The following is a 16727-nucleotide window of genomic DNA, read 5'->3' as shown; positions in this document are numbered from 1 at the left end:
GAGACACATAGGGAAACAAGAAGCTTCTCATTCACAAATGAAGATATTTTCAGAGAAATCCAACTGCTTCAGCAAGGAAAAGCAGCAGGAAGTGATCAAATTACTGGGGAGGTATTAAAGACGATGGGGTGGTATATAGTGCCTTATTTAAAATTTCTCTTTGACTATGTCATAAATAATAGTGTAATACCAAAGGAATGGAAGGAATCTATAATAATACCAATTTATAAAGGAAAGGGTGATAAAAGGAAACCAGAGAACTACAGACCAATCAGCCTGACCAGTATAGTTTGTAAAATACCGGAGAGTTTAATAGCAAAATACATCAGAGGGATATGTGATGATAAAAATTGGTTCATAAGGAGCCAGTATGGATTTAGAAAGAAATTTTCTTGTGAGGCACAACTGGTGGGATTTCAGCAGGACATATCAGATCAGTTGGATTCAGGAGGCCAGTTAGATTGCATAGCCATAGATCTTTCCAAAGCCTTTGATAGAGTGGAACATGGAATATTATTAAAGAAATTGGAGGGAATAGGACTGGACGTAAGGGTTATACGTTGGATAAGAACATTTCTAAATTCAAGGGTTCAGAAAGTCAAAGTAGGAAATTACATATCACAGGAAGAGAAAGTTTGGAAGGGAATTGCACAGGGTAGTATAATCGGTCCGTTACTTTTCTTAATATACGCAAATGATTTAGGGAACAATATAACATCGAAAATAAGATTGTATGCAGATGACATAATTGTTTATAGAGAAATAAATAACATTGAGGATTGCTCAGAATTACAAAGGGACATTGAGAGTATCCAAGAATGGGTTGAAGAAAATAATATGAAGGTTAATGGAGGCAAATCATCTGTTACAACATTTACAAACAGGAGCTTTAAAACTGAATTTGAATATACTTTGGATGAGGTAGTTATCCCTAAAGATGGCAAGTGCAAATACTTAGGTGTGAGATTTGAAAGTAATTTGCACTGGAAGGGTCATGTTGATGACATTGTTGGGAAAGCATACAGATCGTTACATGTCATAATGAGGCTACTTAAAGGATGCAACAAAGAATTAAAAGAGAAAAGTTACTTAAGTATGGTTCGTCCATTATTGGAATATGCAAACAGTGTTTGGGATCCTCACCAAGAATACCTAATAAAAGAACTAGATGGTGTGCAGAGGAAAGCAGCAAGGTTTGTAACAGGGGATTTCAGGAGAAAGAGTAGTGTATCAGAAATGTTAAAGGAACTTGGTTGGGAACCTTTAAGAGAAGGGAGAAAACTAGACTTGTAGGATTATATAGAGCCTATACAGGAGAAAAAGCATGGAGAGATATCCGTGAGAGGCTTCAGTTGGAAAATAATTATATTGGTAGAACTGACCACAAGTACAAAATTAGAAGGAATTTTAGCAGAAGCGATTGGGGTAAATTTTCATTCATTGGGAAGGGCGTGAAGGAGTGGAACAGTTTACCAGGGGTAGTGTTTGATCCTTTTCCAAAATCTGTACAGGCATTCAAGAAGAGAATAAACAACAACAGAGAAAATAAATGAAATGTTAGAGGGCATTCGACCAGTGCAGGATATTGTAAATAAAAAATGTGTGTGATTAAATTAATTCCATCCCCTGGTCTATGGAGTTTGGACAGCCCAAGTAGGGGACTGCCTGTAGGGGTGAAGTACAGTGGGGACTTCGAGGGCCCTGGGACCGCTACGGTAGCTGTGAAGGCCCTTCAGGAACTCTGAAAAGTGGTAACAAAAGGGGCTCTGGTTAAGACGCAGCAGGTCATTATGCTACTTATGTTCCAAAATGGGTAAAATATAAATATGTAAATAAATTCAATGTTAATTTTAATCTTATACCAGTTGTATATTATTATTAGAAGTAATTTCACTTACTGTATATGAGTTGACTATGCTTGTCAGATATTATAAGTAGAATTTTGTAAACAATATAAATTTATTAAGGATGATGTATGTGTTTAATAGAACAAATTATTAGCGTAAATTGCATAATATTGTATTCTAGGAAAATTTTCTTTGTCTCTTGTTAATTTAAAATTTAGTGCTTGACAATAATGTATTTTAGTGTACCATTTGCCACCGAGGTAGACACCTCATTTGCAAATAAAGAGATTTTTTTATTTTTTATTATTATTTTACCTAAGATACATGTTAAATAAGTCCCATTTAAGCAGACACCTTGAATTCCGGACAATGGACATCGACATTAGTCTCACCCACTTCTATTTGTAACTAGCTCCGCAACCTTGTTTAGTTCCATATCTCTTTACCATAAAATCATTAAAAACCAAGTCTAATCAACGCTTCCTTGGCCTCCCTCTAATTTTCATAATCTCTGATGAGGCTCTGACGGTTGATGATGTACCGATTATTACCAGTAGAAGGTGCTGCAAAGGCATCAAAGATGTTCCAGAGAGATTTTACAGGGATAATGTACTGAATGAAATGACAACTTGGAAGAGACACTGTCACTTTAATCACAGGTATTAACTCGTCTCCAACAAGCAGGATTTCACCTGAAGACATTCTGTTCAAACTATCCTTCTGCATTAGAAGCAGTTCCTCTGGACAGCTGAGAGGTCAGTTTATCTCACTAACTACAGCTTGTGTATTATATCTTCTGATTTGAAATGTAAGTGCTGTGTAAGAGCTACAGTCACCAGAGAAACCGCTATAACTTGTTAATCACAGGAAGCCATTCATATCGATACATTGTGACAAATCGATTTCCACTGGCAGTGTTGCCTGTTACTGTCTTATGCTCACAAGTGCTGTTAGCTGCTTGCGTTGCGCTCAGTTACTTTCTTCGACAGTCTTTACATATTACTCCTATATTTCATAACGATATTTATCTAGTTAGTTGTTATTTAATAGCAAGCCTGCCTGGTGGCAGCAAGTCAGCAAGTCTTTATCGTCTGACATTGTGGTTAACTGGCTAAAGCCCCTTGGTGGGGGGGTGGAATCACTATTAGAATGTTGGGCACAGAATTCATATGGAGTGAGGGTAGGCCTATATGGTGCTGTTGATAGTGATTCATCTGTTCGATGGGAATGTCAAAGCCTTTAACAGACCCCTTGGTGTTAATCAACAGGAGTAAGTTATGTGCCGACACTGGATTTTACCTTATCTCATTCCCATCATCACCATCATCATAAAATACCTAGACGTACAATTCATCTGTTGGTGTCAACTAGAAATATCTGATCCAGGCCTCTCCGGAGGTCACACACCACAACATTTAATAGCACAGTATTTTGTGTAGTGTAGTAGAATACATAACACTGTGGAAGAGCTGAAAACAGTTGCAGGTGACCTTTAGGTCGATGAGTGCATAAAGATGAGGAGATTGTCCTTTTACGTTTTCATGTTTGTTTATGTCTCCTTTTCTATTGGCCCCTTTTCCAAATGCTCACTTACCATTAACCCATGTGTTCCTATTATGTTCCTAACTGTAAAATCAGAATACATTATATAATTACTTAGAATACATCACAATTATTCTTCACATGTTACAATATGGTATGATGCAAATGATATGAATACATGCAGCAATGGTACAAAAGCTCTAACAAGCACTGAAGTCAACAGCAGTTACTTGTCCATAGAATTTCTTTATCCTATTTTAAAACTAAATACGAAACAATCGACTCACCATCTGAATGAATGGATTTGTTTGGTTCTTGCAGAACAGTCATCACTGAAATGGAATCTAACCAAGTTGTTCTCTCCTCTTCCGTCTCAGCAGCAAAGTAGAAAACAGTTCCTGTAAAACCAGACATCCCTTAAGTTCCCTAACAAACATGGAAGAATGATACATTTTTCATACTGAATTAATTCCATATTACTTTTAATAATAAATATGGTATGGCACAATAAATAGTGTCATAGTTCAGAGGTCACACTTATGCGGATGAACAGGCTATTCCCTATTTAATTACTTCCCCTTAATCACACAAATTTGGGTCATTTCTCAATAAAATTTGGTAATTGCCCAGACGTTTAAAAATTGGTACGGATTCTTTTTGTTATAAGTTTTACGACGCACTGGCCCAGGAAAGTCTTATGACAATGATGGGATAGGACAGAGCTAGAAATAGCAAGGAAGCAACCATGGGCTTAATTTAAGGTACAGTCCCAGCATTTTCCTGGTGCAAAAATGGGAAACCACAGAAAATCCATCTTCATGGCTGCCGACAGTGGGATTCAAACTCAACGTCTCCTGAATGCAAGTTCACAGCTATGTGACCCAGTCTACACAGCCAGTTACCTCAAAAGTTGTGTTTAATGGAAAACAAACCTGCTACTAAGAGGATTTCCCAAATGCATCATATAACAGCAAGGAGTATACGATAATCGTAAAGGTCCTTTTAAATGCAAAAGTGTTTTGTATACTGCATGTCTTATTGTGCACTGTGTGACAACCTCAAACTTCGCCAATCTGAACAATGGAAAAATGTAAGCCGAACAAGTATTTTATCGTAAGGAGAGTGCAGAGAGAAACTATAAGGGGAGTAGTGATTAATTTGCCTTGCCTGCTATTCTGTTTTATAGTTTTCCTTATGGTGAATTAAAATACTGATATCAAAATGCAAGTACATTTGATTGTAATAATAACCACCAGTGGAAATTTCAATGGGCATGTGTGTTACACGTGATAAGTCTCTACGATATCACCAAAGGTAATAAAGTACAACCCGAGACAGAAGTCAAGAGAATGAGGCAATGGCAATGTTCATCCTCACAGCAGCAATGGATCTGTCATAGATTATGACTGTTGAAAATAGCTCTTTGTCCAGGAAATATTCAACAAACTAAACTCTATTTATGACCAGAAATCAGAGTCAAATAAGAGTTAGCCCATGAAAGCTTTCATCAGCACAGGATGAGAGAGAATGACTCTACACTGCAACACATTGCAATTAGAAATTTAAGGAAGTTGGAGAAAACAAAAGTAATACTGCAATAATGAAAAATATTAATAGCAATTTACCAGTCAAATTTATTAATCTTTGTCAGGATTGACTGTCTGTACCGAAAGAAGGACAAACAATTTCAAATTTAACAGCTCCACTTCTAGATAAAAAGGCCTGTTTCCATGCAAGTGAAGGATTGGGAAACCCACTCTCGATATCTACTTGAAATAAGCGGACTTCACACAATACATTCAAAGTAGCCTATGAGATACTTCAAGTATTGGTCTATACTTCAATAAAAACCAGAATTTGAACGACATAATACAAATCAGAAGTCCCTTATATGAACAAATTCCAAAAATATTACAAACATTAAATTTTAAAGAAAGTAGTTTTTTTTAGTCTTTAATTCCACATCCTTAAAAACTCCCACTTAACCAACGAACATAACTCCCACCTCATCCGCCTCTATCAATTCCCTCCGCGCACAACACACAACCACAACGCTCCACCCACCCTTCCTTCCCCAACACACCCCCCGCCACAACTGCCACACGGTTACAATACGAGAAGCAGGAGCGCAGCGGCTGTCAGTCGTTCCAACGCAGTCAGCACTGCTAGTCAACCTTACAACATTCAACATGACCTTTTAAATTAAATTAACATCACTTGCAACTCAACTTACATGTCTTCTTTCCATTGCAGACATTTTCAACATGCACTCTGCAATCCAGTTGCAGCACCAACAAACCATCTAATGTTAATGTTTGAATGTCCCCTTTTGATCAACTCACAACAAGTGGCAGCATTCCACCTTTAAACCAAGAGTGCTAACTAGTCCCAACTGACATATTCCACTTATTTACATTGACCACGAGTGTGTAGTTCAATGCCGGTTACGACATTCTAAATCGCCAAATATAAATAATGATATGTCAACATTTTCATTTTTAAGCTAATCATACACAGGACTATACTCTTAATGATGGACAGCTACATAAGACACCAATATTAATATGTTGTTTTTCCATGACGTAAAAGTTATGTTGTTCCTAATTACAATTATACCATGACGATTTTAACCAGATTTTCTAGGTACAAATTATAGTAAGTGCTATGTTTCAAATAATCTTCATCGAATAATCTCGAACTGGAACAAAGTTTTAGACATTTTAGACATTTAAGCTTAGAAGAATCCAACATATGGTCACTAAATTGTAAAATAATTTTTATTCAATGTACTTAGAATTAGTTAAGTCACTATCAAAGCCAAGCTGTTAGTTTTATATGCTTTAAAACCATAGCTGTTTTCCAACAACACTAGAATTTGTAAATTAGATTTTATGACTGTAATTATGAATCCAATAGTACATTTTTGAACATAATCAGGATCCTGATTTGATTTTGAGGTGCAATGATGGCTGATGATGCTGGACAAACGGGCATAACATGTCCCAATTAGACAATTGTAACAAGGATTAAGTCCTACCTATATTGATATGTATTGAATAGGTGGTTTGTTCAAATAAACATTTGAATTTTAAGAATTACATACCACTTAGTCAAACAGCTTGTCTCCTTTCCCACAAGTCTTCCCAGCCTAAACTTTGCAACATTTTTGTAATGCTATACTTAGTGGTCGAAACATGTCCTGTAAGTTTTAATTTTATTCAATTTAGCCTGAGGCATTAATAAAGTATCGATTAGGTGGTTATTTATACTTACTTCTTGATTAAACATCGATACGGTCATGAAATGGACAACTTGTAATACTTTTGTCGGAAATCACCCAGAACAAGTCGAGCTGCTTTTCTTTGGATTTTTTCCAGTTCTTGAATCAAGTAATCCTCGTGAGGGTCCCATACCCTGGAACCATACTCTAGTTGGGGTGTTACCAGAGACTTATATTCCCTCTCCTTTACATCCTTACTACAACCCCTAAATCCCCTCATGACCATGTGCAGAGATCTGTACCCTTTATTTACAATCTCATTTATGTGATTACCCCAATGAAGATCTTTCCTTATATTAAAACCTAGATACATACAATGATCCCCTAAAGAAACTTTCACCCCATCAACGCAGTAATTAAAACTCAGAGAACTTTTCCTATATGTGAAACTCACAACCTGACTTTTAACCCCGTTTATCAACATACCGTTGCCTGCTGTCCATCTCACAACATTATCGAGGTCACGTTGCAGTTGCTCACAATCTTGTAACTTATTTATTACTCTATACAGAATAACATCATCTGCTAAAAGCCTTACCTCTGATTCCACTTCTTTACTCATATCATTTATATATATAAGAAAACAAAAAGGTCCAATAATACTGCCTTTAGGAATCCCCGTCTTAATTATTACAGGGTCAGATAAAGCTTCGCCTACTCTAATTCTCTGAGATCTATTTTCTAGAAAAATAGCAATCCATTCAATCATTCTTTTGTCTAGTCCAATTGCACTCATTTTTGTCAGTAGTCTCCCATGATCCACCCTATCAAATGCTTTAGACAAGTCAATCACATTACAGTCCATTTGACCTCCTGAATCCAAGATATCTGCTAATATCTTGATGGAATCCTACAAGTTGAGCTTCAGTGGAATAACCTTTCCTAAAACTGAACTGCCTTCTATCAAACCAGTTATTGATTTCACAAACATGTTTAATATAATCAGAAAGAATGCCTTCCCAAAGCTTATATGCAATGCATGTCAAACTGACTGGCCTGTAATTTTCAGCTTTATGTCTATCACCCTTACCTTTATACACAGGGGCTACTATAGCAACTCGCCATTCACTTGGTATTAAGTATATAAATTTCATTATTCATCCGTATTGAACCAAGATTACAATTTATTAAAATTCGTATCCACCTTATTCAATACCAAAAATGTTGTTAAGATGAAATTACAACATGTATATTTATTTTATCAGGACTAGTTTCGACGCTTTATATTGCATCATCATCAGCTGATATTCACTGGAAACATTGGCAAACATATGTAAGTTTATCTACGTCACACACATTATAAAAACTATGATAAAGATTTAAAAACCATATTATAATTCATACTATTTCCGAGTCCATATTGTCCAAGACTTGCAATTATTAAACTTTGGATTGCTAAAATCTGATGCAATTTGGTTTAAATAATCATTAAAATTAAACAAAACTAATAATAAAATCATGATCTTCTTAAAAACATTCACTTTGACGTTTAAAAAAAAGATGTTTTTGTAGAACCATATTAAAACCATTCAATAAAGTCCTCAGGCTATTGCCATGTAGTGAACATAATGTCGCAGAATAAGGTTAAACTATCTTCTTAAATGACATTGACACTGTTTGACACTTCAAAATCTTTTAAAACCATATTAAAATTATTCTATGAAATCTTCAAAATGTTGAAATGTGGTGATCGTGAAAAGAGGCGGACTCAGAAGCCGGTGCTTTATGAAGTTACCAATTATTTCATTCACAGTTCAATGTGGACCTCGTGAGATCACTGTCCTTGCAAGACAGAACAAGGTTCACTTAGCTACACGGTGCTTTGAGATACTACAGTACAATACACTACAATAATTTTAAACTATGTTCAGACATATTGAAATTATAACAGGTTATTACTCAGCACAAACAGAAATAGAAATTACAATTAAAGTTTGAAATTTGCAAAACTGCTCAAAATAATAGAATAAAGAATCTAATTTCTAGTAAGTTACTACAATACACTACAATAATTTTTAATCTACGTTCAGATGTATCCTAATTACAATAGGTTATTACTAACCAGAAATAGAAATGAAAATTTCAGTTAGGCCTAAAGTTAGAAATTTTCAAGAACTACTCAAGGATTACCAACAAAGTTAAACGTGTAGACAGATTAATATTAGTACTACTTTATCCTACTATGCTGTAATAGAAATGAAACCTGCCGTTTGGTTAAATGCTAAGGTATCAAAAGGGTTATCGTACACAAAGATACACACGAATATAACAGGCAAGATACTATCTTATATACCGTATATACACTACAATTCTCAACTGAAATGTGGTCATGTGATTCTTACAGATGGTGGATTACTATTATTTTCCCTACTTCGCGGGACGGATCACGGAGGTCAGGATGCACGGAACAAGGTCCCAAGGAAGAGCTCCAACAAAGTGTACGGTATTGACCAGATTAAGGAGTTTGTTGGAAGGTCTCTATATGTAAAGCAACACATCTGGCACAGAATAGGAGAGCATGGTGAAAACTCTACAGCCACAGATAACAAGCCACCATTACCTGTCAAGGCTTCATGGGTAGGAGAGAGAATGCTGGCTGGCTCTATTATTACATTATATATCTATTAATTATGTAAACTGACCTGTATGATACACCTTGAAGGCATATTTCTTAGACTTCACTTCTTCCGCTACTGATGCTGTGAATCCAGGAAGAGCTATCATCACGTCTGCCCGTGTAGAGTGTTGGTTCTTAAAACCATAAAATCCTGTGCCCTTTAGCACAAACCACCCTCGCAGCCAAGTAGCCCCAGCACCTCCACATCGGCAGCGGTGCAGCAACCAAGCTTCACAGTCTCCAGCACCAAGGTCTCTTACACTAACATTACGACGTTCTGAAAAATGACATCCTGTATTACAGAAATTGCCTAAGGAGTTAAAGTAAATGATAACATAAGGTAAGGTAAGGTAAGGTAAATGGGGTAAAGTCTACAAGGAAACATGATGATGATGATGATGGTGATGATGATGATGATGATGATGATGATGATGATGATGATGATGATTGTTGTAGGTTATTGGCCCCTAATGGCATGAGGTGCAACAAAATGAAAATTAAAACTTCAAAATGTACCCACTGACTAGAATCTAAAACGAATTATAATTAAAGAAATGACCGTGAAACAAAAACTATCAGTGGATCGAATTCACAATGCCTTAATTACTCAGATGATGCTTATTATCTAAAGGGTTCCAAAATCCAGGTCAGCGGCCCCTCACAATGGTACTAATCACTAGTAAAGCACAACCATGGTGTTCCCCTACAGTGGTACTAATCACAGGTAACGTAAAGGGTTTCTCACATGGTGGTACTAATCACAGGTAATGTAGACCCATGGCTGCAAGGAAACTAAAGGCCTATGCTAGTAACCAATACTACACTTAAGAAAATAGAAATTGCAACACCATGAAGGCATTGGTCATTTGTGTTGATTTTCAAGATATGGAACGATGCCATGTAGGTATGTAAACGATCAAAGTTTCAGACCCATTGGATTGTTGCTACAGGTCTCCCCACGTGATTGTTCGCGGAGGAATCAACTCCAGTATACGGACTCTGGTGTAGTGTAGTCGACTTCCAGTCTGTGCAGTGAAGCGTTCCCCATCAAACATGTCTCGACGACAGAGAAGAGCACGCTATCAACAACTGTCGCTGTTTGAGAGGGCTCGGATAATTGGGCTGCGTGAGGCTGGATTATCGCTAAGGACTGTCGCTGCACGTATTGGCCGACAGGCATCTACGGTACAACGTGTACGGCAGCAGGGGTCAAATGAAGGTACCCACACTCGTAGACCTGTCACAGGCCCAGCGTGACAGACAACTGTGAGAGAGAATCGCCGCATCATTCGGATGGCCCGGATGGAACCCCATGCAACAGCAGTGCAAATTCGAGCAGCTGTGGCACCCCACGTTACACAACAAACAGTTGGTATTCGCCTGCGTGCAACTGGCTTACGAGCCCGTGTCTCTGCAGATGTTCCATTGACCCCACAACAGCGACGTGTAAGGCTGGCCTGGTGTCGAGAAAGATCGATGTGGGTCAACCAATGGCATAGGGTCATCTTTAGTGATGAATCGCGCTTCTGTCTTGCCCGCAGTGATCGCTGGAATCGTGTGCGCCGACGTACCGGGGAGAGGGGCCGGCCAGATCTTATTGTCGAGAGGTACACAGGGCCAACACCAAGCATTATGGTCTGGGAGCTATTAGCTTTAATGCGAAATCACAATTAGTGCTTGTTGAGGGCACTATGACTGCTCGACAGTACGTTGATATGGTACTCAATCCAGTGGTTGTCCCTATGATGGCGAACACTGCTAATGGGATGTTTCAGCAGGACAATGCCCGGGTTCACACTGCACGCATCTCCAGACAAGCTCTCCACGACATAACCACCTTAGAATGGCCCGCCAGATCCCCGGATCTCAGTCCTATTGAGCATGTGTGGGACATGAGGGTCGACAACTGGCCAACCGTCCTCGGCCACCCACAACTCTGGAACAACTGACCCGTGCAGTGCAGCAAGCATGGGCCACATTTCCTCAGGAAGTGATCCAGGTCCTTACTGACTCCACGCCTCGACGAATTCATCAATGTATTGCAGCTCATGGTGGGCACATTCTGTATCGATTGTTGTTGAAACTTGCGGTCAGAGGGATCTGCAAGTGTAATCATCGAATTACAACCACACACTCGTCCTGCATGTTCAATTGCAGCAATGTAGCACCACTCCTTCTGGGTGTTGCAATTTCCATTTTCTTCAGTGTAGCTACAAAATACTTTGTATATATCTTGTATTAACCTTAGTCAAGTGTTACACCTGTTAATCCAGAACTTGTCTGCTCCCATGAGACCAAAAGATGTCTTTATCTGGAATTTTAAGTTAGACACTTTTTTGACTGTATGGTTTAGCCTATGGTTGCAATATTAATCGAGAGATGTCAGGAGTTTGATGATGCTTGTTGTTTTAAGGGGCCTAACATCGAAGGTCATCGGCCCGATGTCAGGAGCATATACAGAGGACCCTTAGTTAGGTTAAATACAGGTATATGAAATGAAAAAGCAGAAAGCTTTTGCTCCTAAGTGCAAAAATGGCATAAGTAGTCTGATATCATTTCATTACGAAGCATTGTGTCTTTGTGCCATAGAGGTATGCTCAGCTAATGTAACTATTTCTTAATGTTCCCACAGGGTGGTGTCCTTGACCAAATTGCATCACAATAACCAATCTAACCAATCAGAGACATTCAAATGGTGAATGAATTATAAAGAACAACTAAAAATGTTTAAAAGCTGTCAACAAAAACTTTGTAATATACCAGCAATGCTATTAAATCGAAAGTGGGGATAAATATTTAGCATAAACATTCAAATCTGCCAAAATTAGTTATAAAGTTGCTTAGAAAACTCCTGTGCTTGAACTAATTTCCATGATACTATATTTATCAGGTCTGGCCAGGGGAAACCATGCTATGGTGACGCAGTAGACCGTACAGACAGAGATTCTAAGTGGAGTACTGGGTGGCAAGAAACAACCTGGCACCCTAGTTAGATAAACTTCCCCGGGTAGGTATGACGGACCCATATGGAGGAAATGCTATTTAATGCTATTTCATTTCTTCAGGTGAGAATCGTTCAACAGTGTCTGTTCTCCAAATGAGGAGAGGCTAAAAGTGATAGCTGGAAGCAGGCAGCAGTTTCTCCAGTCCTGTGAGTGAGGCTAAAGAAAAATGATTTCTGCTGAGGCCAACTCTCCAGCAGCTGTGGTATAGCTGAGTCACTGTACAAAGCCACAGTACTGTCAATTGGAAAGCTGAGGAAGCCATGGATGACTCATGAAATTATAAACCTTATTCATGAAAGGAATAAGGAGAGGAGAGTAGGGAGTAAAGAAAGGTACAAAGAAATTTGAAATCCCATCACAATAAAGTGTTGGCAAGCAAAGGAGAACTGGATGAAGGAGACAAGCGAGATTATAGAAAAGGACATGATCAGAGGACAAGTGGAAAAGGCATATTTCAATAGCAGAACCCTACAACACAAACCAAAAATCAGAAGCTCCAAAGTAAAGATAAAATGAGAAACCTCCTGTTTAATACTGAAGAAATCTGTGAACATTGAAAACAATAAATTGAAGACCTGCATGGAGGAAACGATGCAATACAACCAGCTACATTGAAAAAGAACACGAGATAAGACAAATGCAGAAAAGGTCCCTCAATCACACCTTCCGAGTTTGATGCAGCGCTACACAATCTCCAGGAAAAGAAAGCACCCAGTCCAGATAATATTCCAGCAGAACTTCTGAAACACTTGGGTGACGATATGAAACGTTGCCTTTTTCAGCTGGTGTCAGATTGCTATGAGAATGACATTGTTCCTCCTGACTTTAGTAAAACCAGAACTGTTGCAGTACCGAAAAAGAAGAATGCCACAGACTGTTCAGATTATCAAACCATCACTCTCCTGTCTCATGCTTCAAAAATACTGCTCAACATCATCAAGAGTAGAACTAAAGGGAAAGAACACTATATCGATAATGAGCAGTTTGGATTCTGGTCAGGGAGTCGTACTAGAGAAGCAATTCTGGCATTACGTTTAATTCTGGAGAGAAGACTTGAGAAGAATAAAAAAGTATATGTGACCTTCATCGATTTAGAGAAAGCTTCTGATCGAGTCGACTGGGAACAACTTTTCCTTACCATGAAAAAAAGCAAGAATTGATTGGAAGGACAGACGCACTATACTAAGTTTATAAAGAATGCAGAACACTGATTCTGAAATCAATGGAACAAAGAAAAATGCCAAAATAAGGAGTTAGGCAGGGATGTTTACTCTCATGTTAATCATGTTCATCGAAGAAGCCATCACAGTCATGAAACAGAAAACAGCAGGGATCATAATGAACTCAAAATTAATACAAGGAAAACAAAAACCATGTCAATATGTAAATCCAAGAAAACACCTATAAAAAACTTCAAAATCAGCTGTGATGAAATTTGAACGAGTGAAACAGTTTTTCTACCTAGGTACCCTAATCACAAGTGATAATCGGAGCATATCAAAAGTCACGAAAAGGACAGCAATGGCAAAGAAAGCCTTCTGAGATATAAAGCATCTGCTGGCCAACAAACATATAGATATTCAAACTACCGGCGAGTTCGTCGTGCGGTTAGAGGCACGCGGCTGTGAGCATGCATCCGGGAGATAGTGGGTTCAAATCCCACTGTCGGCAGCCCTAAAGATGGTTTTTCCATGGTTTCCCATTTTCACACCAGGAGAATGCTGGGGATGTACCTTATTAAGGCCACGGCCGCTTCCTTCCAACTCCTAGGCCTTTCCTATCCCATCATCGCCATAAAACCTTTCTGTGTCGGTGCGACGTAAAGCCACTAGCGAAAAAAAAAATCAAACTAGGAAGGCCTTTGCAAAAACCTTTGTATGGAGCATGCTTCTGTATGGTTGCAAAAGCTGGACATTATGAATGCAAGAAAAGAAAAGACTAGAGGCAACTGAAATGTGGATCTGGAGAAGAATGCAAAAAAACGGAATCTGATAACTGAAAGTGAAAAAAGGAAAATAAAATTTATTGGTCACATTCTGCGGCATGAGGAGTTCTTTTGTAACATCATTGAACAAAGAATTGCTGGAAAAAGAGGAAGAGGACGACCCAGAGTGTTTTATTTCAAGAACCTGCTTCTAAGAATGAACTGCAGGATCTACGCTGAGTTGAAAAGACTGGCTCAAGATAGACATCTATGGCTGCAGCGACAAGGCTAAGCCTTTAGAATATGATGATGATATTTCAAATCGTGTATCTTTTTCTTTTCTTTCTTTTCTTTTTCATATTCACAACTTTGTTATATTAGTACTAATATGGATTTAAAAAAAAAACTGATAAAGGTAATCCTTTTCCCACAGTCCCAATGAAGAAAATTCTGACTTTGTGTGGTAAAGTTTGAAACGTTTGGGTAAACAGTGAGGCATATTGTCACTTTTGCAATACCATTAAGTCTCTTTCCTAGATGGTTTTCCAGTAATTTTAACAACTTTTCCAAGCAAACTTTGCACACTCTTTCAGGTCTTGCCTTATGTGCTGTTTATCAGAGTTTCTATTGCACTATCACTCAGAGACTCAAGACACCGCAATGCCAATGCAGGAGCGAGCAGGAAAACAAAGTGCATGGTACACATGCTTTCTACTCTTCAAAGCAAGCATTGTATTCTATTCAGCAAGTGTCAGTGGTCCCATCTAGCAGCAATATAAGGAAGTGTAATGCTGTCATTCATTTTTAATAGAAGAGGCAAAGACAGAGTTCCAGCATGTGTTGATTTATTAGTTAAGACAACCGTATATGGCAATAAATAGGAGAGCCAAAGCGTTAACAGATTCTATGAGGAGCTAAAAGATCTTTGGTTGTACGTTAGCAAGTATGGAATCACAATAATTATTGGTGTGGGCAGAGGAAGATTTTAAGATATTATACAGCATGGCCAGGGAGACTGAAATGAAAGGACAGATATGTTAGTTCAATTTTCCCAAGAAGAGAATATGATTATCTCCATTACATTCAACTACCTACGAGAAGACTGTTTACATGGAAATACCCTCAAGAAACTTACAATTATTTTTTAAAATTTATTTTTTTCAATCTGTTATGTCTCACTGACACCAATAGGTTTTATGGTAAAGATGGGATAGAAAAGGGCAAGGAAAGGGAAGAATGAGACTGTGGTCTTAATTACAGTACAGCCTCAGCATTTGCCTGGGGTGAAAATGGGAAACCACGGACAACCATCTTCCAGGTTGCCGACAGTGAGAGTTGAACCCACAATCTCCCGGATGCTAGCTCACAGCTGCCCGACTCTAACTGCACAGCCAACTCACCTGGTAAGGCATATCTTGAGGAAAATAGAAGGGAAGGGTGAGGAAAAGGTGGTAATTTTCTTCTAAGTTAGTACCAATAACTTAAGGCAAGCAGGAATAAGCACTAACATAGTTGCAGATGTGTTATGGCAGCATGGAATAGGTATAAGGAAACAGAGATTGTTATCAGTGGGGTACTGGGTGGGGGGGATATTGACTGAAGGGTGAATGGGGATTTAAATGACACTATGGGATGGGTATGTGGGAAATTATAATAATAATTTATTGCAGCCAATGGCCATACACACAATAATACATAATGATTAGGTTACACAGGTAATTAAATTCCATAGGTAACAATGTACACAGTCAGATAGTCATTGTCAGGTACTCGCTAGCCGTCATAGTGGGGATCGACATCAGTTCCGTTTGTGGGACCTCTTACAAAACTCCTTTGGAGCTTCTTTAGGTTAAATCTGAAGGACTCGTGCTAGTAAACAAGCCAACGGAACCAACGTACATCTGTCACAACGGACACAGTATCATAGATCTTGTCTTCGTAAACCATAAAATTACTGTGAAATCTCTCCAAGTAATAGATGATTTACCAACGATCCCATCAGAAAACATCTACCTATCAAGATAACTGTAACAGTGAAACACTTTGAACCGAAGAGCCAACAGGTGAAGACAAAAGAGTAACCAATCTAACAGCCTTCCAGGAAATCGCTCCAACACTGGAAATTATTCAAAACGACATAACCAAAGGCAACATAAATGAGGCAACCCAGGAGATAGAAAAGATAATACGAATGGGAATGGTAAAGATTGAGGACAGGACGAGGAAAGCAAAATCATGGTTTCATCGAGAATGCTATATTCTTCGGAAAGATACTCTTATAGCTCTCCACAAAGCAAGGCGCTCACACAAAGAAAGCGAATTTCATATCTACGCAATGAAGAGAAGAATATATAAGGCTTTATTAAAAGAAAAAAGAGAAAAACATATAGATAAAGAAGGAGAAAACTCGCTGAAGAGGCAAAAGTAAATCCGTTTATAGCTCTAAAACTAAGAAAGCCGCACTTCCCTCATGATATTGCCATAGAAGACTGGGAAGAACATTTTAGGAAAG

The 16727-nt window shown here is 38.3% G+C and overlaps 1 protein-coding gene across 2 annotated transcripts in view; it reads right to left on the bottom strand.

The window, feature by feature from the left end:
- The window catches only part of cnk (connector enhancer of ksr), a 316579-nt gene that overhangs the window by 101818 nt on the left and 198034 nt on the right, over positions 1-16727 (bottom strand). For both annotated transcript variants that reach the window (XM_067135099.2, XM_067135098.2), the window contains exons 9-10: positions 9312-9563; positions 3677-3787 (exon numbers count right to left, since the gene is read on the bottom strand). In XM_067135099.2, coding sequence (XP_066991200.2) covers positions 3677-3787; positions 9312-9563 — 363 coding nt within the window. The remainder of the gene's footprint in view (positions 1-3676; positions 3788-9311; positions 9564-16727) is intronic.

Source organism: Anabrus simplex, chromosome 1, assembly GCF_040414725.1.
Source record: "Anabrus simplex isolate iqAnaSimp1 chromosome 1, ASM4041472v1, whole genome shotgun sequence".
Taxonomy (NCBI): Eukaryota; Metazoa; Arthropoda; class Insecta; order Orthoptera; family Tettigoniidae; genus Anabrus; species Anabrus simplex.
The sequence above is the reverse complement of the archived record's forward strand: the minus strand, read 5'-3'. Positions and strand labels throughout refer to the sequence as shown.